Source organism: Antennarius striatus, chromosome 9, assembly GCF_040054535.1.
Source record: "Antennarius striatus isolate MH-2024 chromosome 9, ASM4005453v1, whole genome shotgun sequence".
Classification (NCBI taxonomy): Eukaryota; Metazoa; Chordata; class Actinopteri; order Lophiiformes; family Antennariidae; genus Antennarius; species Antennarius striatus.
Window position 1 is genome coordinate 23011433 of NC_090784.1, and position 23670 is coordinate 23035102.

At 47.4% G+C, this 23670-nt stretch overlaps 2 protein-coding genes across 3 annotated transcripts; one reads left to right on the top strand and one right to left on the bottom strand.

Annotated features, from left to right (window-relative positions):
- Window positions 1–142: 142 nt before the first annotated feature.
- col28a1b (collagen, type XXVIII, alpha 1b) lies at window positions 143–12387 on the bottom strand. 2 transcript variants are annotated; one of them, XM_068323565.1, is made up of 35 exons: window positions 12164–12387; window positions 11625–11767; window positions 10513–11078; window positions 9215–9235; window positions 9081–9140; window positions 8941–8994; window positions 8825–8869; window positions 8719–8745; window positions 8594–8638; window positions 8469–8513; window positions 7799–7852; window positions 6769–6837; window positions 6534–6602; window positions 5986–6054; window positions 5506–5574; window positions 5305–5373; window positions 5144–5212; window positions 4956–5024; window positions 4547–4618; window positions 4348–4416; window positions 4148–4219; window positions 3964–4032; window positions 3818–3886; window positions 3673–3741; window positions 3536–3604; window positions 2866–2934; window positions 2681–2749; window positions 2412–2480; window positions 2238–2318; window positions 2119–2154; window positions 1972–2008; window positions 1341–1895; window positions 1081–1265; window positions 744–996; window positions 143–650 (listed from the first exon to the last, which is right to left on the bottom strand). In XM_068323565.1, exons 2-35 carry the CDS (start codon window positions 11764–11766, stop codon window positions 481–483), a joined length of 3555 nt encoding a protein of 1184 aa, XP_068179666.1. In that variant the 5' UTR covers window position 11767; window positions 12164–12387; the 3' UTR covers window positions 143–480. The 2 variants fall into 2 exon arrangements, with proteins under 2 accessions (XP_068179666.1, XP_068179665.1); XM_068323564.1 differs by having other exon boundaries at window positions 143–653; window positions 12164–12385.
- A 515-nt stretch (window positions 12388–12902) lies between these two features.
- Window positions 12903–23423, top strand: mios (missing oocyte, meiosis regulator, homolog (Drosophila)). Its single transcript, XM_068324043.1, has 12 exons — window positions 12903–13034; window positions 13915–14746; window positions 14818–15298; window positions 16017–16115; window positions 16201–16455; window positions 16879–17048; window positions 17490–17555; window positions 17640–17798; window positions 19022–19174; window positions 20841–21045; window positions 21206–21335; window positions 22099–23423. Exons 2-12 carry the CDS (start codon window positions 13928–13930, stop codon window positions 22187–22189), a joined length of 2628 nt encoding a protein of 875 aa, XP_068180144.1. The 5' UTR covers window positions 12903–13034; window positions 13915–13927; the 3' UTR covers window positions 22190–23423.
- The last annotated feature ends 247 nt before the right edge of the window (window positions 23424–23670 follow it).

A 23670-nucleotide genomic window follows, 5' to 3' on the forward strand; every position in this document is an offset into this window, starting at 1 on the left:
TGGTGATAGCATTGGAGAAGATGGGTAGAGACAGGAGAATCCACTTCAGACAGTTATCAACTAGATCAAAATACTTCTCAAAAGTTAGCTCCATTGCTAGTTACTTTGTAAGGTATGTGATGCACAATGATGACACATCGAAGCAACAAGAAATGACATGTTTATGTTATTTTAAATTACATTTCATAGTATTAAAAGACACCAAGTAGAAAAATACCCCGCTGCATCATACAGAAGGTTTTTGTTTTCAGTACAGACAGGTTAGTGGTTCCTATATTTTTTGTGGCAGTAACGTTTTCTCTGTACTAGCTCAACAGGAATGATAGCACCTAGCCTCCTGGACCATTAAAAACTTTTTATTAGACATCTTTATTTTCCCTCCACAGAAATAACTACTGGTAAAGGGATCTGAAATGGACTTCATGCTTGAAGTCGTAGCAAAAGGACTCAAGTGCGTTCTGGACCGCCGGTATATTCGTGTCAGAACTTGACGCAGGTTTCCCTGCAGCTCTTCTCGGTTTCAAACCGGTTGCTGTTCCCTCGACAGCCTCCAAACCAGAACTGAGCGCAGGAATTGGCGATGGCGTCGTAGTACCACTTCACCACATACTCCCGACAAGGTCCTGGATCCAGGAGGAGGCCACAGCCCTCTGCTGAAAACATCAAAAGACCAAAGGAACTCACCAGAACTGTACTTCCAAACTTTTTGGCTTAGATTTTGTCTAATTGTCTTCGGTCTTTACCTGGTACCAGTGCAGGAGACGGCAGCATTGGTGTCGTCGTCGTCTTCTCCTCAAATGGGGCCCTCAGGATGGGACCGTTTGGCCCGATGGCTCCTGTCACCATGTGGTTGGTGGGGTGCGCCGCTGGGAGGACCTCCGTCACTGGTCTGAAGGGCTCCCAGTCAAAGAGAGGGAGTCTCTGGGTTTCCGAGGCGGGTCGGTTGATTGTAGTGGGTCTGGGTTCCCAGTTCGGGTGTGATGCTGGGGGGCCCGGCTGGAGGAGAAGAGGTAGGTTAGTTCACTTGACACAAAGACTTGAATCAAAGACTTGTCGTTGACAAAGACTTGTCCTCCTCACCACCAGGTGGACCCTCCTGTAGTCGCCCGTGAAGGTGGGCGTGTCCGTGTCCGTCCTGTGCGGAGGTTCCCGGACGTTGCTGGAGACCTCTGGGATTCCCGGAGGTAGCCTGGAGCTTGGGATGTGGCTGAACAAACGTCCTTGTTCGTCCTCGCAGATTCGACTCAGAAGTTTCTTCTCCACAACTGCAAGATCGGGAGAACATAACCTTCAATAACTCTGTAAAAGGAATCTACAAAGGTCCAAACATGATCACTCACCTGGGAGCATGCTAAAGTCGCTGATCTGGTAGACGTGGTCGCTGTCGGGGTCCGAGGCCATGAGGTTGAGCTCCTTCCTGAACTCCTCGTACAGCGGGTCACTCTCGTTGACCACCCCAATCACAAACATGTCCACGCCGCTCCCCTGAGCTTCCAACACAGCGCTTTCCAGACCGACCACGTCTCGTTTATCTGCCTGCCCATCCGTGATGACGACGGCCACCTTCTTCACGCCCTTTCTCGCCGCCTTGAACACCTGGTTGGCCTCTCGGATGGCGCTACCTGTGAACGTCCCTTCGCCCAGATAGGTCATGGAGCGCACGGCAGACTTGATCTCGTCACGGGTGGCCTCCTGTCTCAGGTGGACCACCACCACATTGATGTGGCTGTACAGGACCACGCCCACCCGCGTGCCGTCCCGTTTGACCGAGGCTCGGTCGATCACAGAGTTCACAAAGTCTTTGATCAGTTTGAAGTTGTCGGGGCCGACGCTCTCGGAGCTGTCGATCACAAAAACGAGCTCCAGTGGGGTTTGGCGACACGTCGCCGCACAACCTGGCAAAGAGGAAGAGGCGAAGCTATTGATTCAATGGATCAGAACAAATTTGAAATGGGAGGATGAGGTACTTACTGCAGATAGATCTCACTATCTTGACGATTTCTTCCCTCTGTGAAATCCAGAGACTTTCATAAATTTTGCTGAAGTAACACCTAAACCGTCACCGACTGATATTTTTATCTGCATTGTTTGAATTTCAGCGTAAACACTGAGACTTACTGTCAGTCCAGGTTCCCCCTTTTGTCCCGTCCTACCCTGTGTTTTTAAAAGAAAGCAACAATTGATATTTATTGGCTGAATCTGATTAATTGAAATCCATTGAAATCAAAATCCAGTACCAAAGGTCCGGCGGATCCTGCCTCTCCAGATTCCCCTCGCTCACCCTTCTTGCCCTTTTCCCCCCTGAACCCTCGATCACCCTGAGACAAGAAAGGGTCACTGAATCACACAGTAGTGATGAGATAGAGAGGTTTCCTGTTGACATGGTCCCGTTCATATTTGTGGACCGTTACCTTGTCCCCCTGTAGACCATGTCCAGGAGGTCCTCTTGGACCAGAGATCCCCTGAAATCCGGGTTCCCCCTGCAAACGCAGAGCCAACGACTTGTCAACAAAAGCAAACGTCTGATTATCTCAGTTTTAAGAGTTGCTTACGATATCTGTCTTGTTTTTGTGTGTACTTATTTCTGTTCTTGTGCTGTAACACTTGAATTCCCCCTTGGGGATTGATTAACACTCTTTACGTCTCTTTCCTCAATGTGAAGAACAGCTGATGGAAGTACCTTTTGTCCCTGGATGCCTTCCCCAGGTAATCCCTGTGCACCCGGTGGACCCATTTGGCCAACGGAACCCTTTAGGAAAAGGAAAGTGTGTGTCTTTCTGGATACCCACAGGAAACTAAACTATAGATGTTGTAAAAAATGAACGTATAGTTTCAAAAGTTGCTGTTGAGAACTGGACAGATTACCTTAGAACCAACAAGGCCAATCCCTGGAGGTCCAGCGGGTCCAAGAGGTCCAGGTAAGCCTCTGTCTCCCTGATCGGGAAGTAAAACATTTAAATATACCAGTAATGTGTTTTCAATGTGAGAAATAAAGTACGTTCCTTCAGCTTGGAAACCTGGAAATCCAATTGGATGAATCTAAATCTGCATTAATGGGCAGCCCAATGGGGCAGTGGGTAGCTCTATTGTCTCACGGCATAAGGGTTCCGGGATCGAGTCCTGTTCTCCCCCGTGTCTAGATAGGCTTTCCCGGGTTCTCCGGTTTCCTCTTGCCTCCAAATCACGCCCTTCAGGTGGATTGGTTGGCTCCAAATTGTCCATGCGTGAGTGGTTGTTCGTTTTTTGCGTGGTTCTGCGATATAGTGGCAGTTTCCAGTGTGTCTCTCCACCTCATACAAGTAAGTCTGCTCAGATAAGCTCCAGCAGCCCTCGTGATACGTTAAAGCGGAAAAGCAGTTCGGCAAAAGAATGAATGACTAAATTTGCATAATCCCAGCTACCTATATGGGGCAGTGCTCATTATCTCGATGACCAGTGGTATCACTTTTCATTATAACCACACCAACATGGATGATAGGAAGGAGAACATTTTCTCATTCCCCTCACGACTTCCCTCCTTCAGGCAAGCTTTTACCTTTGGTCCAGGTAACCCAACGCCCTCTGATCCCGTCTCTCCTGGCAGACCCGGGGACCCTGGAAACCCCTGAGGATCAGAGTGGAACCATTACTTGATGCACGGCGATAAACAGGTTAGTGCAGTGTGATGCTCACCGGCAGGCCGGGGTAACCTTCACCCTTTAGTCCAGGCGACCCAGCTGGACCCGGTGGCCCTCTGTCTCCCTACAAAGCAAAACCTCCTACTGTTATCAAAACCTTCTCAGGTGATTGGTGAATGATCAAATGGGGAGGGGCTCACCTTGGGTCCAGGCAAACGTACCCCAGGCTCTCCCACGGCCCCAGGTAGACCTTGGGGACCCGGTTCTCCCTGAGAAAAGTAAGAGTGACCCAACCTTATTGGCGTTACCCCCTCCAGCTACTGATGTTTGCAGAACACAGGCTTACCTTGGTGCCAGGTATCCCCCGCCCTGATGGTCCAGGTTTTCCTGGCGGTCCTACAATTCCTGGATCCCCCTGAATCAGACAAAGAAATTAAGACTAATAGATAATCTATTAGTCATAATCTTTTATGGTTTCTTCTCTTCTCATTCTCCATATTGATCCTTACCAATGACCTACTTGTACATACCTTTGCCCCTATTGGCCCAACAGGACCGACTGTACCTGGCTGTCCTCTTGTTCCTCTCACCCCTTTGTCTCCCTGCCACAATAACAAGAAGCTGGTGATCACATTCTTCCAAATGAAAATGAATCATCAATTTTGATTGATCATGTTATAAATACAAAATAATCTTTCTGGTCTTATCAAATGTATAAAATATTGTTTACCTTCTCCCCAGGTGTGCCTTTACCAGGAGCCCCATCAGGACCCCTGGGCCCCGGTAATCCGATGTCACCCTGTCGTCATGGGAAAGCAGTCAGTGAAGAAAGAGACAGGTAAGAAATCTGGTAATAAATGAGGTACAGAAAACATAGCTTGGCTAACAGCTAATGGCTAACAGCTTAAAGGTTTAGGTAATGATGTCACCTTGTGTCCCGGTGCTCCATCCTCTCCTGGCTGACCTGGAAAGCCCGGTAACCCCTCTGACCCCGGGTCACCCTCAGAGAGGAAAATTGATGTGATAATGTTAACAATTATAATTTTAATAATATTAATGTTAATGTTATGGCAAGAAACAATGAGCTTTTTTAGCTTAGCATAGCATAAAACAGGAGGAAAGACTAGCTGGAGTCTCCCATGAGTAAATGACATTATTAATACATTGGACGCTGATGTGATCTGTAGGAAAAAAAGAGAAACATTTTTAAGCTACGCTAAGCTAACTGTTTTCCGTGGGAACGAATGATAATTGTCTCGTCCTTCTGTTTACTTTTAAAGGGAACCAAACTGTCCTGTGATTGGTGAGTTATTGTTGAGAGGAGAACAGAGGACTTACTTTGGGTCCTGGTTGCCCCACACCTCTTTCACCGGGGGGTCCAGGTTCACCTTGGACCCCGTGGTTCCCCTGTGGATTCAGATTCAGTCTTTTCACCCAAAACTTGACTTATACTTATTATTAATAGTTTTTTTTGTTATGGAGAAATTAATCTAGGGTACAATTTCATAACACAATAACAGTCTTACCTTTGGTCCAGTTATTCCAATGCCTGGAAGTCCTCGGGGGCCTGAAGGTCCAACTGGGCCTATATCACCCTGTGAAAAAGTAGACGGTGTTGAAAAGAAGGGAGACCAGGACGTTGTTGATTCTCATCCTGATGTTTAGAAGATATCTCATCTGTGTCTACCTTCTCTCCTTGAAATCCCACACCAGGAACGCCAACGGGACCCGAAGCCCCTGGAAGCCCCGGACTACCCTGTGACAAGAGATGGCTTCAGAAATACAGGGAACAAACACAGGTTCCATAGCACAGAATGTGAAATACTGTATTACAAATCAGCAGAGGAGCATCCGATGTGGATCGCCCAGAGTCTGACCCAACACTTACCTTGTCACCTTTGACCCCAACGCCAGGAAGCCCCCGATTCCCTCTGGGACCGTCATATCCCCGATCACCCTGAAGCAAAGGTGCACCATAAGACATAGAGATCAACCAACCAATCAACCAGCCAACCAACCAACTGAAGGCAATGAAATACATCAACCAACCAACCAACCAATGAAATACGCCATCCAACCAATCAATCAGCCAACCAACGCTGAGGTAGGACGTCATGTCATATAACATAACTCCATTAAAATGTAATGAAGACTGAATCGAAATGTCGGTTGCATAGTAATAAACCTATTGTAATATACGATATGAATCGTAAAATAACTACTAATGGTGTTTTCCAAGTATTCCGGGGTAAAACTTCCCAACTCAACACATTTACTGTTTTCTATGAGCGTTTGGATCATTGATGACATCAGGATCTATTTAATTCGTTGTGTTACTGAAAACCCTCAGAGTAAAACCTGAACCCACCTTCGGTCCTGGAAACCCGTCTCCAGGCGGTCCAGGATTCCCTTGCACACCTGGATTTCCTGGAGGACCCTAAACCAGAAATACTCATTAAAATCGTTACATGTGAAGTGAAAGTGTTGTTAACATACGAGAGAGTAAATAATGAACCGTCCAAACACTGTTGGTGTGTAGAGTCCCCTCTAGGGGGCAGCAGGGGCTTGGAAATTATTCACAATATCAATTTTCCAAATCTTGGACTGGGATGTGAGTGAAGCATGAACGTGTTTTTCATGTTGGACGATGAAATGAATCTGGTACATGCTGCTGAGCTTTTTCCAGACGACTGCTGTTCGCTCTTTACTGTTTAGTGTTTAGATTTTACTTTGTTAAACGTATTCAACCGACGTCAGTTACAGCAACAAAAGAGTGCAATCAAATTTAGATATAAGCCATCATCAAAGTCTACTTATTGATTAATTATTATTAAAGTAAAGAATTGAATTAGAGTTAAAAATGTTCAGTGGGAGGATAGACTTGATCCTGATCCAGTTAAACCAGTTTGAACTCACTGGTGATCCTGGTTCTCCTACACCAACAGAACCAACGGGACCCGGTTTCCCCTGAAGGCCTTTTTCACCCTGAAAGCATCAAATTTATATATCAATAATATATAAACGTACAGGTATGTACAGATTCTAACTATCAGTGAAATGATGTTAGACGTTATTTAATGCTTGTGTTTTGCATCAGATTTTAATAAATGCATAAATTCTAGAGGATGTTTTTAGAATAAATTCATGTAACCTTTGCTCCTGGGAATCCGATGCCAAAGTCCCCTGGTGGTCCGGGGGCACCGTTGGGCCCTCGGTCTCCCTGTGGCCAGGAAATAAAAAACAAACAAACAAACAAACAAACATACAAACAAACACATTTTCATGTATCAGGATGGATCCATCAAACATTTTGACAAAATGCAAAATTAGTCATCTTTTCCTGTTTAAACTCTGTACTAAACAAACTCTGAAACAAAACAAACACACTATAATTTTATTCTACGTGATTATTTATTTATTTATTTATTTATTATTTATTTTATATCTTGTTCACATGTAGGGAAATACCCTCCAAAATGTGCGTAATGTCTTTCATCAGCAAAGCCAAATGGATTTTATTCTCATTTTTTTAACTGACATTTAGGAAATAAAGAACGTCTCTTGTTCGTGTCATAAAACACTTTATTAAAGTCTGGAATTTTCCTGGATGAGCTGTAAATCACATTATATTCCCTCTGTGTAAAGACGTCTTTGTTGAGTCGCTCCATGGCGACCGGGGCATCGGCATCTTATTATCCTCTTGCACCGGTTTTAAAGGTCGTTTTTTACATCGCTAAAACCGACGTCTGGTGACACCAGAGTCGTGTGGGAAACCGTCTGGGACCCGCGGCTCACGGTTCAGAGGAAAAGTTCCCCCTGATTCAGAGACGATCTCAAATCAATCGTTTCTCCGATCGACCCAATAATCCTGCTTTTCAGAAAATATAGAACTTCCTATAGATGCCGTTTCAATCAAAAATAGACGTAACTGATTCTAAAAATAACTGCAGCCTTCTTGGCGTCGCTACGAGGTTGCCAGGCAACCAGTAGAGATGCTGCACAGATGGGAAAAACATTCGTGGAGCAAAAAGTTCGGGCCTGACACGGCCCGAAAACACAAAGTCTGGTTCTGTTCTGATTTCTAACTCCTGCTTTAATTTTTCTTTTGTTTTTTGTTTATTTTGTTATTGATTGTTAATTATTATTAATAAGGTGCAAACTAAAGGCGTTGGAGAACTTACTTTAGGTCCCAGTGGGCCCTCGACACCCATGTCTCCAGGTGGTCCTTTCAATCCCTACAAAACAAAAGTTGAAATCTTACTTAATTTTACAGTTTTGGCTGTTTTTACATAAACAAACAAACAAACAAAATTATTTAAACCACGTTAATATCTCTCTAATTTAACCCTTTAAGCCATACTGCAGGTTAAAACCAGGCCGCCGCCACAGAGGCGGGATTAAAACCAACATCGATGCGTCTCCTGTCCCTCCATTCTCAGGCCGTGTGTGTGTGTGTGTGTGTGTGTGTGTGTGTGTGTGTGTGTGTGTGTGTGTGTGTGTGTGTGTGTGTGTGTGTGTATGCGTGTGTGTGTGTGGGGTGGCTCTAATCCCATCACACAAAGTCTGCTCCCGCCAAAGAATAATATCCTGCAAGCCTGGATTCACTCCCACATTAGCATCAGGATTACCCATAATCCAATATTCACATTCCATTAGTGCACATTAGTGGAATAACACGAATTCCTCTCCCAATTTTTCACAGCGGGGGTCGGATCGTCTGCCGGGCGCCGTGACGGGCCGTGGGTCCGGTGGAGTGAGGGATGAGGGGCTAACATGCTAACATGCTAACATGCACCTGTAGCATGCTAAAACTGTGTTTCCAACAATTTGAGCAGCGCATTTTTGCTTTACCTGTTCTCCTTTTAGTCCTCGCTGTCCCGGATGCCCCTCCAGCCCCTGAAAAACCAAAAGGTTATTGATCATCAGAACCAAATCTGTGTTATTGATATAAAATTATTCGGCGTTATTGATCATACGGCGTCGCCCTTTTCCCCCGGGGTGCCACAGTCTCCTCTCTCCCCCTGCAAGACCAAACTGAGGGTTAAACTCTGATTTCCTTCTGACAGGAACCGACATGATGCTGAGGCCGAACGTCACCCACCTTGTTGCCCTTATACCCGGGGGGACCCTGTGGGAGAGGGAACACATTTTAGACCCCCTTACTATCTGACAGAAACACTCTGGAGCCAATGGGGGTTGATCTTTACCTCTGGACCGTCTCGCCCCGGTTGGCCGTTCAGACCCGGCTCGCCCTGACAAACAGAAACCAACGCCGTGAACGACGTGACGTCGGACTCTAGATGGGACTCGTGCTGAGACTCACCCTCGCTCCTCTGAGACCCGGTAGCCCCCTGAAGCCGGGGTCCCCTTTTCTACCCTGGTGATGTCATCAAAAGAGGAGCCGATGAGGAAACAGAGCTCAAACAGAAGCTTTAGATCGATTTTTAAAGCTCTAATACTCACTGGACTTCCTTGCGGGCCCCTCTGTCCTCGTTCACACAGACACACCTGAGCCTGAGGACACTGACGGACAGAACAACACAGTCATCCTTCTGTCTGAGGTAAATATGTAGAACAGGAAACGCTTGGAAACTCACCTCTTCTAACGCGACGGCAGCCTGGAGGGAAAAGACCAGCAAAGGAAATGTTTCAATAGGTTCCTTTTACTCGTGCGTCAACAACAATTCAGATGTATGGTGAGTTTTTCACAAGGAATAAATGTGTATAATTGATAAATCATCACCTCCCCGACCCTGACCCTGACAATGACCCTGACCCTGACCCTGACATTGACATTGACATTGACATTGACACTGACACTGACCCTGACCCTGACCCTGACCCTGACAATGACCCTGACCCTGACCCTGACATTGACATTGACATTGACATTGACACTGACCCTGACCCTGACCCTGACCCTGACCCTACCCCGGTGTGTGGGAGATACAAAGCAGTAACTCAGTCATCGAGATGTGAACCTGCTGTGAGGGCAGAAAGTCCCAAAACAAAGACAAAAACCGGGGGCAGGAACTCCCTGCTGCCCCCCTGACGGTATTATTATCTCTCTGCCAAGTAGACGGAGGGGAAATGTTCATCTGATTGAGTTGAAGCGATGTAACAGCAGATTCCCTCAAATAAAGCTACGTCTCTTTGTTCTATCTATCTATCTATCTATCTATCTATCTATCTATCTATCTATCTATCTATCTATCTATCTATCTATCTATCTATCTATCTATCTATCTATCTATCTATCTATCTATCTATCTATCTATCTATCTATCTATCTATCTATCTATCTAATGAATTTGCCTGTTTTTGAAATGTAATAAGGAATAACTTTTTGCTAATAATGTAATAATTTATTAATAACCCTAACCCCTACTTATTACATCATTATCCAAAAGTGATTAATGCTAAATTTATCCCTAATCCCAACCCCTAACCCTAACCATGACCCTGACACCAACACTAACCCAAAATTATTACTGTATTAGCCAAAAGTCTCAAACCCCAACCCCTAACCCTAATCCCAACTATAATCCTAACCCTAACCCCTGCCAAAAGTCACTAAACCTAACCTTAACCCTAACCCGAATAATTACATTACATTACTAGCCAAACGTCCCTTTACCCCATTCTTAACCTCTAACCCCAATCCTTAAACCCTGGATTCACTGGGGTCTGGGTGGATCTGATGGGGTCTGGTCGGGTCTGGTTGGGTCTGGTGGGGTCTGGTGGGGTCTAGTGGGGTCTAGTTGGGTTTGGTTGGGTCTGGTGGGTTCTGGTGGGGTCTGGTGGGGTCTGGTGGGGTCTGGTTGGGTCTGGTTGGGTCTGGTGGGGTCTGGTGGGGTCTGGTTGGGTCTGGTGGGGTCTTTTTGATGTCACTCACCATCTCGTTGAGCAGTTTCTCTTCCAGCTCAGGGTTCAGGAGACTCTGGACGAACTGCTGGGCGGGGGCGCTGGCAATAGCGCGGAGTTTGGCATTGTTCTGGTTCTGCTGGCTGACGTCCGACAAGCCCAGGGTGAAGAACTTGATGCCGTGACCTTTGGCCTCCGCTGCCGCCGCGATCACGTCGGGATTGCGCGGGTGGTCGACCCCGTCGGTCATCAGCACCGCCACCTTGACGCTGTCCGCCGGCGTCTCTCGCAGCATCAGCTGTGTGGCGTTGGCGATGGCGTAGGTGGTGTAGGTCCCGTGGCCGATGTAGGTCATGGTGCTGACGCGACTTCGGAACGACTGGAGGCCCGTCCAATCAGAGAAGCGGTGCTCGACCGACACGCTGCTGCTGTACTGAAGCGCCGCCAGTCTTACCTGCAGCGTCCAGCCGGGGACCTGCAGCCCCGCCAGGCGGGCGCTGAGGCTCAACACGAATGCCTTCTGCTTCTCAAACAGCAGCAACTTGGCGCTCTCCGAGCTGTCCAGGATGAACACCACCTCCAGGGAACACGAGGAACCTGGAGGAGAACCAGCAAACCTCAGGGAACCTGGAGACGGCTGAAGCTGCACCGCCCCTCAGCTGTGAGTAGAGCTTAAACTGGGTATTAAACCCGGGTTTAACTAGTGTGACCTTTGACTATTTGATATTTAGAACAGTTTTTGACAGGACATTTAGGTCAAGGCCCAACGTTCCTACAGATCTCTTCAGCATTCCCGTCTCTAACTCCAGGAAAACGACACAAACTTCAAGTTTTGTGTCAAATCAGTGGTTCTGGCATCATGAAGGAAAAATGCTGACAAAGCTGGAGATGGAGGAGATGAAGATGTTCATAATAAGCTAAAAATAATCGGTGATGGTATTGCTGTCAAATTTTGTCTCATTTCTTCCAAAGAAAGTCACAAAATACTCAAAATATCTTCAGATTCTTCGCATAAAAATGCAGCTTTTATGCCCAAAACTAACTGATGCATGATTTTACCGGACAGCTCTAGTCTTATGTTGATGTATTTGTTTATTTCTGCAGATATCTGAACTCTGTTACCCCCTAAAACAGTAAAGTTACCACTTCCTCCATCGTCGCCCAGCCTGTGGTTCGCCCGGCGTCCCGTCGTCCTCGTCTGGCCAGTGGCGGCGTGCAGCAGGACCAGCAGCAGAAAGCAGAACGCTGCTCCTCTCCTCAGGTTTCCCCTCAACAACATCTCCATCCTAGCAGAAAATACAAACTACACTGGAATGCAAAGCGCAAAATATCCTGCAGCTATTTAAGAGTCACCGGCTTTATTTTCCTCCATGCATTTTGCTCAGAAATCAGAAAAGCTGCACCTACACGAATGAGTCTAATTCCACTGTTCCTTCCTTTATTATATGTTTGCATGAATACAAGAGGCCAATAATAATATATGTGAAGCCAGAGTGATTTGTTGAAATACCATGTGGCAAATTCTGCCACATTTAATCTTTAATGTACCTTCATCTGCAGCAAACTGTAACTGACATGAATATGATCTGTTGGTTTTTAATACAAACTGTCATGTAATTCTAATAAATGAGTCAAAAACAATGAATGCATGAAAATAAAGCAACAACATGCAGGTCTTTTACCTAGACTCTCATTTATCTTCAGCCGGCGCGTGGATCCCAGTCAGTCGTGGCTCTTTGGGTTTCATTTCCCCGCTGGATCTCGTCCTGTACGGGGGGCTGAATGAACTGAGGACCTCAGATGATCTCATGTGGGACGAGTGGGGGGCCAGTCCAGCACTCCAGCACCGCACCAGTTCACAGCCGGGATTTATTCTCATGACGCCCCAATCTGGTCACACAATAAAAACAACATTACTGCATGATTATAGTAGTGGAGATACGATAAGCTCCATTTATAAGATGAATTGACTGAGTTTAATCAAAATAAAGCATCCTGTGTTTGCTTGTTGTGGTGAATACTGTTTGATTTTCTCTCCTCCGCTTCGTGTTTTGGGCTGATTCACATGGAAATTGTTTGGAAGCTGTGCATATTAGTCCCAAATGAGATTGCTTTACTTTTCCACATTCGTCCACTAATGTGAAAACCAGATGAGTTGTAGCACGAATCCCATTCCTGCAGCTCAGTAGTAGCCTGTTTGTAAAATTCAGAAGCTTTTAACACCAATGTTTTAAAAAGAAAAGCAAATTTCAACAAAATCTGCTGAATTTTATTCAATTAATTGCGTTATTTTGATGAATGTGCTTTATTGTAGTTTAATTTTTAATTTTAACGCGTGTTCACAGGCTTTACTCGGCCGCCCTCTGGTGGTCAGCTTTATTAATAACACATTTAAGCCTAACCGGAACGTCGACTGGGTGACATTCATGACACCACGGACATATTTTGGTGTAACACACAACACTCAGTTCGGCTCTACGTGCTTCTACTCGACATGTGTGTTCAAAAGCGTACTTTTGGCTGCTTTTAACGAACAACACTTCGTAAACATCGGTGAGTTTTAGCTAAACGCGAGCTAAGTGCACCCGCGTCACGTGAGCGTCACGTTTTATCTCGCGCTTCACCTTCGTTAGCATTAGCTCCACCAATGTAGCATGTCAAACTTTGAGCTTTAGCTTTAGCTGCTGCAACAGATCAATATTTCACCTGTCAGCGCTGTTTTATTCCAGATCAATACGTTTTTTTGCAACTTTTGTCAACTTCTGCTTGTGAAATTCTTCCTGACTTGAAACAAAAATCACAAGTTAGCGAGAAAAGTTTCGTTTAATTTAACACATTTCAGGGATTCATCGGCGTTATTGTTATTAATTTAAATTAAATTAAAAATTAAATTAAATTATTGGAAATCCAACATGAATATCTTTAAACTATAATCGATTAACTCCCAGGTAACTTCTATGTTTACCTGTAATGCATACCTGTTCATGTTTACATTGTTTACCTTTACACTGTTTATATTTACATGTATATGTTTACATTTAGTGTTTCTGTGTGTTAACTTTTACTGCTTTATTTGCCTTCAGTTGCCCCTCGGGGACAAATAAAAGTTTTTACATCCACCAAATGTCTTCACAACCCTTCCAGATAGAAGGATGAGAGATAAAGCACATTACTCGGGCAGCAAAGGGGATGAACTTGACCTTGAAAAACTAGGTCAAGGTCAAATTGTCACCTTTATACCTTTTTAGGTAGACATCTCTGAAACCTGATGAGATATAATCACAGAACATAAAGCGACATTTTCAGGAAGTCAGAGACACAAAAAAGTGTAGGTCAGGGTAGAGTGTTGACTCCAGGGGTGTCGCAGGATGTTGCAGTCTGACAGTTGACATTTGAATTGAATCTGTGTCATGTTATCTCTTCATCCTGGTAGCTGCTGCTGAACCATGAGTGGCTCCAAGCCGGACATCCTGTGGTCCCCCCACCACCCTGACCGTTACGTCATCTGCGACTCTGAGCTGGGGCTGTACCGCATCGGACCCGCGGGCAGCGCCGAGACCAAAGCCGGGACGCTCCCGCTGTCGGAGGAAACTGCTGCTACGCTACTGGCCATCAACTCTGACACCCCGTACATGAAATGTGTGGCCTGGTACCCGAAGCACGAGCCCGAGTGTCTGCTGGCGGTCGGTCAGGCTAACGGCCGGGTGGTGCTGACCAGTCTGGGTCAGAGCCACAACTCTGCCTGCAAGGAGCTGGTGGGGAAGGAGTTTGTGCCCAAACACGCCCGTCAGTGCAACACGCTGGCCTGGAACCCGGTGGACAGCAACCTGCTGGCCGCCGGGCTGGACAAGCACCGCGCAGATTTCTCCGTCCTCATTTGGGACATCAGCAGTAAGTTTTCCCCCGAGGCCGGCGTCGCCACGGAGAAGATCCGCCTGTCGTCCGTAGATCTGGACTCCAGCGCCGTCGTGACCAAACCGCTGTACGAGTTGGGCCAGAACGACGCCTGCTTGTCCCTTTGTTGGCTCCTCCGCGACCCCAAGCTGCTGCTGGCGGGTATGCATCGAAACCTCGCCATTTTTGACCTGAGGAACACGAGTCAGAAGACGTTCGTCAACACCAAGGCCATCCAGGGCGTGACGGTCGACCCGCACTTCCACGACCGCGTGGCGTCTTTCTTCGAGGGCCAGGTGGCGATCTGGGATCTGAGGAAGTTTGAGAAGCCGGTGCTGACGCTCAGCGAGCAGCCGAAGCCTCTCACCAAGGTACGACCCACAATGCATTGGGGGAGAGGAAGCAGGAAGTGTTCATTCTGAGTGTTTTCGTCTGGTTCTAGGTGGCGTGGTGTCCCACCCGCACCGGCCTCCTCGCCACGCTGACGCGCGACAGCAACATCATCCGCCTGTACGACATGCAGCACGCGCCCACCCCCATCGGCGACGAGACGGAGCCCACCATCATCGAGCGCAGCGTCCAGCCCTGCGACAGCCAGATCGGCAGCTTCGCCTGGCACCCGTCCTCTCAGAACCGGATGGTGGTTGTGTCGGCGGCCAACCGGGTGATGACCGACTTCACCGTGTTCGAGCGCATCTCGCTGGCCTGGAGCTCTACCACGTCGCTCATGTGGGCGTGCGGCCGACACCTGTACGACTGCGCCGAGGACGGCGCCGCAGGCGCCGTGGAGACGGACATCGCCACCAAGATGAGGGAGAGGGCGCAGTCGAGGTACGGACACGACACGGTCCAGGTGTGGAGGAACCACCTGCTGGCCGGAGGCAACGACCCCCAGCTCAAGTCTCTGTGGTACGACCTGTCCTATATCCTTTGTGATGGCAGGAGCGGCGGTTTTAGGATGAGGTCATCCTTTATTCGTCCCGCAGCGGGGACATTTTCAAAAGGTTTGTGTGGTGTTGAAGTTTTTATTTCCACTGTAGGTTAATAAGTTGATTAATTAAAAACATTATTATTATTATTATTAAAATTATTAAAATTAAATCAAATTAAGTTGAAACGAAATTAAATTAATTAAAGATTTAATTAAAATTAAATTAAAATTAGATTAAATTAAAAATTAAATTAAAATTAGATTAAATTAAATTTAGAATAAAATTAAAATTAAATTACATAAAAATTAAATGTAATTAAAATTACATTAAAATTAAATGTAATTAAAATTACATTTAAATTAAAACTTAATTAAATTAAAATTAAAAAATTGCTCTGATCTTGAGAAGAACAAACGCACTTCATTGTTCCCATGGGGAAATTATTTTTCACTTTCGTTATATTTTTGTGTAACATGTATATATTGTGTACAGGCCCCAAAAACACACACACACACACGAACACACACACACACACACACACACACACACACACACACACACACACACACACACAGACACACACACTAATTTAAATACAGAGGGAGGCAGCAGCTACTCGAGGTGCGCCCTGATCAGCAGCTGGTAGGGGGATGGTGCTTTGCTCAAGGGCGCCTCAGCAGTGCCGGTTAAATTCCTATGTGAGCTCCACTCATGAAGCAGTGTGCCGAGGACCTGGAGCTGAAGCTGCAGGGGAACAAACAGTCGGTGGTTTATTCTGGAATCAAGAACATCGTGAGGACCAGCTCCGGTAAAAATCACCCACAACTCGACCTTTAATGTGAAAAACAACCAGACCTTGCCTCAGACTCGCGTCCACTTCCTGTTTCCCTCAGGCACCGCCGAGAGCCGCCGCTGTTGGAGCGGTTCGGACCGGCAGTCGGACGTCCTGCGCTACCTGAGCGAGGAGCGCTGCCTGGCGCTGCGGCTGTGCGGGTGGATCGGCCGCGGCCCCGACGTCGACGTGGAGACCTTCCTGCGCTCGCTGGAGCAGGAGCGCGAGTGGGAGCGCGCCGCCGCCGTGGCGCTCTTCAACCTGGACATCCGCCGCGCCATCCAGCTCCTCAACAAGGGGGCCACGGCCGAGAGGGGTGAGGGGGGCGTCGCCGGGGGTAACCCACTGGTTGTTTGGTTGTTTAATGGGTAAATTTGGTCAATAAAACATCAGGAGCCATTATTGGAGACAGGACGACGTCATCAGAACAGAACAAAGTTGTTGGTGGTTGTCGTAACCCGGCAACAGAAGCAGGAATCGTGTTGCTTAAAATATTTTCCCAAACATATTTTAGTGCGACGCCCGTTAGTGGAGGCTGCTGACCTCTGGCAGCCGTTCTGGGTCCCATTCCATTTCCCACACACTTCCTGTTTGGTCTCAGTTCAACACGACGACTCCATCGCCGTTTCACAGACACGGATCCGTTCGCGGCCGGCGTCTGACAGCCGGTGCGACCGGACCGATGTGTGAACCATTTAATCGTCTGCATAACGTTCCGGCTTGTCCGCGCTGTTCGCAGGAGACCTGAACCTGAACGTGGTTGCCATGGCGCTGTCGGGCTACACGGATGAGAAGTCGTCGCTGTGGAGGGAGATGTGCAGCTCGCTGCGGCTGCAGCTGAAGAACCCCTACCTGTGCGTCATGTTCGCCTTCCTCACCAGCGAGCCGGGGGCGTACGACGGCGTTCTGGTAACCGACCCGCTCACGGCACGGACGTTAGGGAGTTCTCACTCAATGTCCACCAAACGTTCTGCAGCTCAAAAGCACAAAAACACAGGAGGATGCTAACTAGCACACAATAAGTTGGACTTCTGGACTTCTGCTAACAGAAGGTAGAAGTTCTGCGGCTCAAGGCGACGTTACCTGTGTTACCTTTAGACTCTCTGATAGACTGTTTAAAACACTTTCAGGAGTTTACAGCCTTAAAACATTTAGAATAATTATGAAATCTAAAGCTGGATTTCGACTTATCGCTGGTTATTTCTAGAGCGTAACTCCCGTGATGAACGAGGGACGGCTGTTCTCTGGTCTTCAGCTTCTGTTTCTGTCTCTCATTTTGTTTTTAACCTGTAAGAATCAGTCTCTCCAGAAACGACCGAACCTCACCAGCGACTTTCTCCCGTCTTCCAGTACGAGAGCAGCGTCGCCGTGCGCGACCGGGTCGCCTTCGCTTGCATGTTCCTCAACGACACCCAGGTAACGTCTCACACACACACACACACACACACCGCGTCCCACTTCGCACCCCGCTGTCACGACGGTGTTGCCTTGTCGCCGCAGCTGCCTCGATACATCGACAAACTGACCAATGAGATGAAGGAGGCGGGAAACCTGGAGGGCATCCTGCTGACGGGTTTGACCAAAGACGGCGTGGACCTGATGGAGAGCTACGTGGATCGAACCGGAGACGTCCAGACCGCCAGCTTCTGCATGCTGAAGGTACGGGACCGGTTTTACCACGTCATCCACCGCGGATTCAGAGAAAGTGGCGTTTTTTCAGAGTTTGCATCGAAACGGTTCCTGATGGCGTCAAATCAACCTGCACAGGCATCAGGTTTACACACTGAAGCTGGAATATCCAAGCAGACATTGACCACAGCTCTCAGATCTCAGGACTGTTAAATTGTGTTTATCCTTCTAGGAAAGAGTTTAAACATTTAAACATTTACGTCCGGATCTATTTTTTGACGCAATCCTGATTTTGTATTCGTCCTTTCATTCATTCTAATTCTATTTGGGGTTGGAAACAAAACACATTTAGAGCCCGCTGCTCACGGAACTGATTCAAAAATATAAAATTAAGACGCGGTGATCAAATACAAATAAAGATTTAGTCACTGTTTCTCCAGCGTGTTTCCAAAACTGTGTTTTGGTGAACTTTTACAGCGACTCAGCCGTCATTTTGTGTTTTCCTTCAAAACGGATTCCACTGAACTCGTCACGAGTGTTTTTCAGAGACGCGGTCGGAGTTCAGAGGAAGCTTCCAACTCAGTTACCAACACGTCGCTCCTACATGCACTAACTTGCCAAAACCAAACCAAACCAAACCCAGCTGAGAAGGTCAGATGGTGACACGGACGGAGGGAATCTGCAGCTGCGTTCAAACTCAACATTTATTGAACAACTTTTACAGATTAACACAAATTTGATTCGCTTCACACGGTGAACCGGCGGACAGGAAGTGACATCACAACACGAGGTTTAACCAGCTGATGACAAACATCTCTATTAAGTACGTTAAACGAAGGGATGCAGAAAACCAGTGGAAGCTGTGGAAAAATAAACAAAATCCATAAAGAACTGATTTGAATGTCAAGAAAAACTGGATCAGGGAGGAAGGGAGCGATGGAGGCGCGTGTCGCGACCTGCCTGCCGTTCCTAAAAGGTCGCGCCTTGTTGTTCTCCAGGCGGCTGCCGCCACCTGTGACGCCAACCCGTCGGAGATGTTTGCGCTTCTTTCCGTTCAAAAGAGCTAAAGCAAACGCAGTTGTGGAACAGGTTGAAGTGTGTGAGAGTAAAACACACAACAACCTGCTAACCAACAGAAACCCGCCGTTAGCATCTCCGTCTGTCCGTTCCACGACACTCTACTGTGTTTTTTTCATTATTTCACGTAAACTGAGACGATAATCGAGGTTCAGACGATGAGCTCCTCCCCCCAGGGTTCCCCCGGTGACGTCCTGAAGGACCCGCGCGTCCAGTGTTGGATCGAGAACTATCGCAACCTCCTGGACGCCTGGAGGTTCTGGCACAAACGGGCCGAGTTCGACATCCACAGAGGGAAGCTGGACTCCAGCTCCAAGCCGCTGGCGCAGGTAAAGGACGCCTCCAGACGATCGGAACCCCGAAATGAAGTCTGCTGGTGAAACAAATGACCGTTTTGATCAATGATTCAGTTTGAAGTAATGAAGTTATCACAGAAAGCTTTACTGGCTGCTCTTCAAGGTGGAGCCGCAGCTTTTCTGTTTTCACCAACTGTGATCCAAATGTTTGTGGTTGTTGAAACAAAACACAGAATATTTAGAGGTTTCTTCATATCTGTGGTTTGGGTTCCGTTGGATTCAGACTCTTTTGGGATAAAGACTCTTTTATTCTGTCTCTGTTTCTACTGAATGTTTCACAAATGAACCAGGAGGAGTTTGGGCGACTGGAGCTGCATCAGAAAAGAAAACCGAATGAGTGATCCTGGTTTTGTTTACACTGTAAACTGAACACGTCATGAAAACACAGTGACACACACACACACACACACACACACACACACACACACACACACACACACACACACACACACACACACACACACACACACACACACACACACACAGAAATGACTCAAGGCCTTTTACTGAAAAATCACCGTCACACACTCGCTTCTGCTTTTTAAGGACAGTTTAGATGCAAACACAACAGTTTTTACTCATGATTCATGGCTGCCACGTGAATTACACACATTTAAACGTTAGATGTTCCGATCAGCTCCAACCTGAACCGACTGGATCTTTAGTCCAATCCTGTTTTCTCACATACATTCACAACATACAGCACAGATGAAATTGTAGTCCTCTCTGACCCACGGTAAACAGGCAGTACAACAGGCAGTACAACAGGCAGTACAACACAGACAGTACAACAGTAATAACATAACAATTAGGGATTAGAGTAGTAGTGTAGAGATTAGGCCTTAGAGTAGGAGGTCAGGGGTAAAGGTTAGGGTTTAGATTGGGGGATGTGCATTAGATTAGGGTTAGGAGTTGGGATTAGGGGTTTGTGTTTGGGTTAGGGGTTAGATTAGGAGGTTGGTTAGGGGTTAGTAATAAATTCTAATGTTGTTGGCCTCCTACATTTCAAAAACGGGTAACTGTAAAATAACCAGCTGTTATTACGTTATTGGCTTTAGCCGGTCCCGTAAAAAATAATCTGTTTAATCACTAACCAGTAAATTATTTTAAAAAAATAGGCGTTAATCCCTGAGTCAATAATCTGAGTCGTGATCGGTTACTGTTAGCTTTGGTGCTGGTTTCTAAATTCCAGCTGTTCTAACGTTCCGGAGTCACGACAAAGAAGCGGACACTGACTCCTGAGTCGTTTCTTCTGCGTCTCTGATAACCAGAGCGAGACCCTTGTACCGTCGACAGGAAGCTGCTCTGACCTGAAGCGCTGCTCACCGTGAGGTCTGTCTAGTTAGCGATCTCTGTTGACGTCTCCTGGAGAAACCTGCTCATGCGATCCAAACACGCCACCACAATGGGCCTTTCTTCAAGCCTAATAACAGAAACATGTCCGGGCAGGCCTGCCTTCAGTCAGGCTCTACCCCATGACATCACCCACATTCCGATATTCTGAGTTTTAAACGTCGGATTATTGCTGATCGGCTCCCCCCCCCTCTCGAATGGAAACCCCACAGCTGCCGTCCGGCTCTTGTCGGGTTCACCTTGGCGATTCGCCGTCTTATCAATGGTGTTTGTTCCTGTGCGACAGGTGTTCGTGAGCTGCAACTTCTGCGGGAAGTCCATCTCCTACAGCTGCTCGGCCATCCCTCACCAGGGCCGCGGCTTCAGCCAATACGGCGTCAGCGGCTCCCCCACCAAGTCCAAAGTCACCAGCTGCCCCGGCTGCAGGAAGCCGCTGCCGCGCTGCGCCCTGTGCCTCATGAACATGGGTACACCTGTGTCTAACTGCCCAGGTAAACCCACGGGGAGAGGCTCAGCCGATCTGACCTTTGATCGATTCGAGCCCCTGGTGGTCCGGCAGCCAAATCGACTGACTTATCTGTGCCAACGCTGCTAGATAGTGAGGATTTATTGATGGTTACTGTTGACTTATGGGTAAATCTTTTCTGACAGGAACTGGGAAGTCTGACGAGAAGGTGGACCTGACCAGAGAGAACAAACTGGCTCAGTTCAACAACTGGTTCACCTGGTGTCACAACTGTCGACACGGCGGCCACGCCGGCCACATGCTCAGCTGGTTCAGGTGGGAGCGAGGAGGACGTTGGGTTTTCTATGGTCTGACGCAAAAAAAACAAAACCCCAACCCAGTTTTCACCCCAAAATAATCAAATTCTTTACAGAGAAGGGATTCTAGTGAACCAGAACAGGTGGTTCCTACAGCTTGTGTGAGGCTACAGACGTGATTTATGTCGTCATGTTAGGAAGACAATTTGCTGCAATATTTAATATACATGACATACTCAACATTTTTCTTTCCTCTGGAGTTTAGGAGGAGACCGAAGTGCCATTTTCAGCATTCTGTTGTCGTAATTATACATTTTTCCTGCAAAAACTACATCCGACACCAGATTTTAAGAACTGTTTCTGCACATCTGAATGTTCTGAGGTTATTTTTGAAGTGTTAAAGATGAAGATTTGGGATTCTGCCCAAGAAATCTGACTCAGTTTTCCGGCGTAAACCGGTTGGTTAGGAGGTCATTAAGCTGCAAACCGTTAGTTATCTTTTACCGACAGGACAGCGCCAGGCAGAAATGATTTGCCTGTGGTTTAACCGTCTTCACTTGACTTCTCCTGTGCTTAGTTTTAATCCCAGGTGACTAAAACAAATGTGAAGCAGAATCGAAACCTGATGCGCGGATCTGCTGCTAGCCTTTCCAAAAACAGTTCTTAAAATCCTAGTCGGATGTTGTTTTTGCAGGAAATATGTTTAATTACTACCACAGAATCCTGAAAATGGGTCATTCTGACATTTCATTGGTTGTGTTTTCTTGACACGGTCGTTGCAGAGACCACACGGAGTGCCCGGTGTCGGCCTGCACCTGTAAATGCATGCAGCTGGACACCACGGGGAACCTGGTGCCGTCAGACAGCAGCTAACGGGGGCGGGACGTCGGGAACCGAAGCCGACCACCGACGACAGGCGCAGGTTCAAAAAGGGATGAAGGCAACCGCCCGAGTTTGACTTTGGAGCTGCTGCTAGAGTTGATCAATGAAGGGGGGCGGGGCTTGTGACTGACATCACTAAAGAAACAACGACAGGAAGGAAATCAAACGTCCACTGGCGTCACATGACCACAGCGTTTTGTTTTAATACACTATTTAACACCTGCGTTCGTTCTGAGGAAACTTTCCTCACATACCTCATGAAAGCATTGTTCAGGGTGAAGGACGGTAACCCGGGGCGACGGGTACCACCGTCACCACACTCCCTCGCGCTCTTCATCGTCTGGGATTGTGTGGGAGGGCTCCCAGTGTGTGTGTGTGTGTGTGTGTGTGTGGGGGGGGGTGTTGAGAATGAGGAATTAGGGGAGGTAAGGGGTGGCGGTAGGTGGGGGGGTTGGTGTGGGGGGGCCCACTCCAGGCCTGTGGTCGCTGAAAGAGACTCGCCAGAAAACAGCAGCTGCTCGGCTCCCTGACAAGACCCTCCAGATTGTTCCCCCCATAAAGGAGCTCAGCTGCCGGAACACTATTGACTCAAAGGGAGGGTGAGAGAACAGACAGCCTTAGCCCTGTGCCCCCCCACCACCACCACCCCAACCCCTCACCCCCCAACCCTCAAATATACACAGACTTGCCCTCTATTCTCTCTCTCTTCTGTGCCCAAATTGCACCCAAAACTATGCGTCCCGCACATAAATCTGAGCCCGGGCGCCATATGTGTGTGTGTGTGTGTGTGTGTGTGTGTGTGTGTGTGTGTGTGTGTGTGTCTGTGTGGGGGGGCACCGGGTGTAAGCTGCATTGTAAACGGGTTTCTGTTTTCTCCATCACTAGATTGTAAGCGAGAGAAGCCCGCACCCGAGCTGGTTGAATCACTTAGTCATGGAAGAGGAGGAACTGTGTGTGTGTGTGTGTGTGTGTGTGTGTGTGTGTGTGTGTGTGTGTGTGTGTTTGGGGGGGGGCTGGAGCTACTGTATCCTGGTGTGGGAGGTTTTATAGGCCCGCATGCCCTTTTGTGAAGCGTTTTGGAGTGGAGCTGACAAATTGGTGAGCCGTGTAGCGTCCCCCAAGAACAGGGTTGCTGGAATTTCGTCCTTTCAGTGTTTTTTTTTTCTGTGTGTGTGTGTGTGTGTGTGTGTGTTTGCCTTTTAAATAAATTCCGACTGACAAATTAGAGCTGCTGTTGAATGGAGTGTTTTCCATGCATTTACATGGTTTATTTTTTTTTAATATGCTTTCACACACGCAGATGGCGTGGGTTTTTCAGTCGTGTGTGTTCTTTATCTTTGCTTGAAAACATTGAGTCACACACACACTCCCATGGGAACTCCCACAGAAGCAAAAGAAAAGATAGACACAAGGGAAAATCATATTTTGTTCCTCCAAACCAAAGATTCACCTCTTTTTTTGGATGTAAAGGC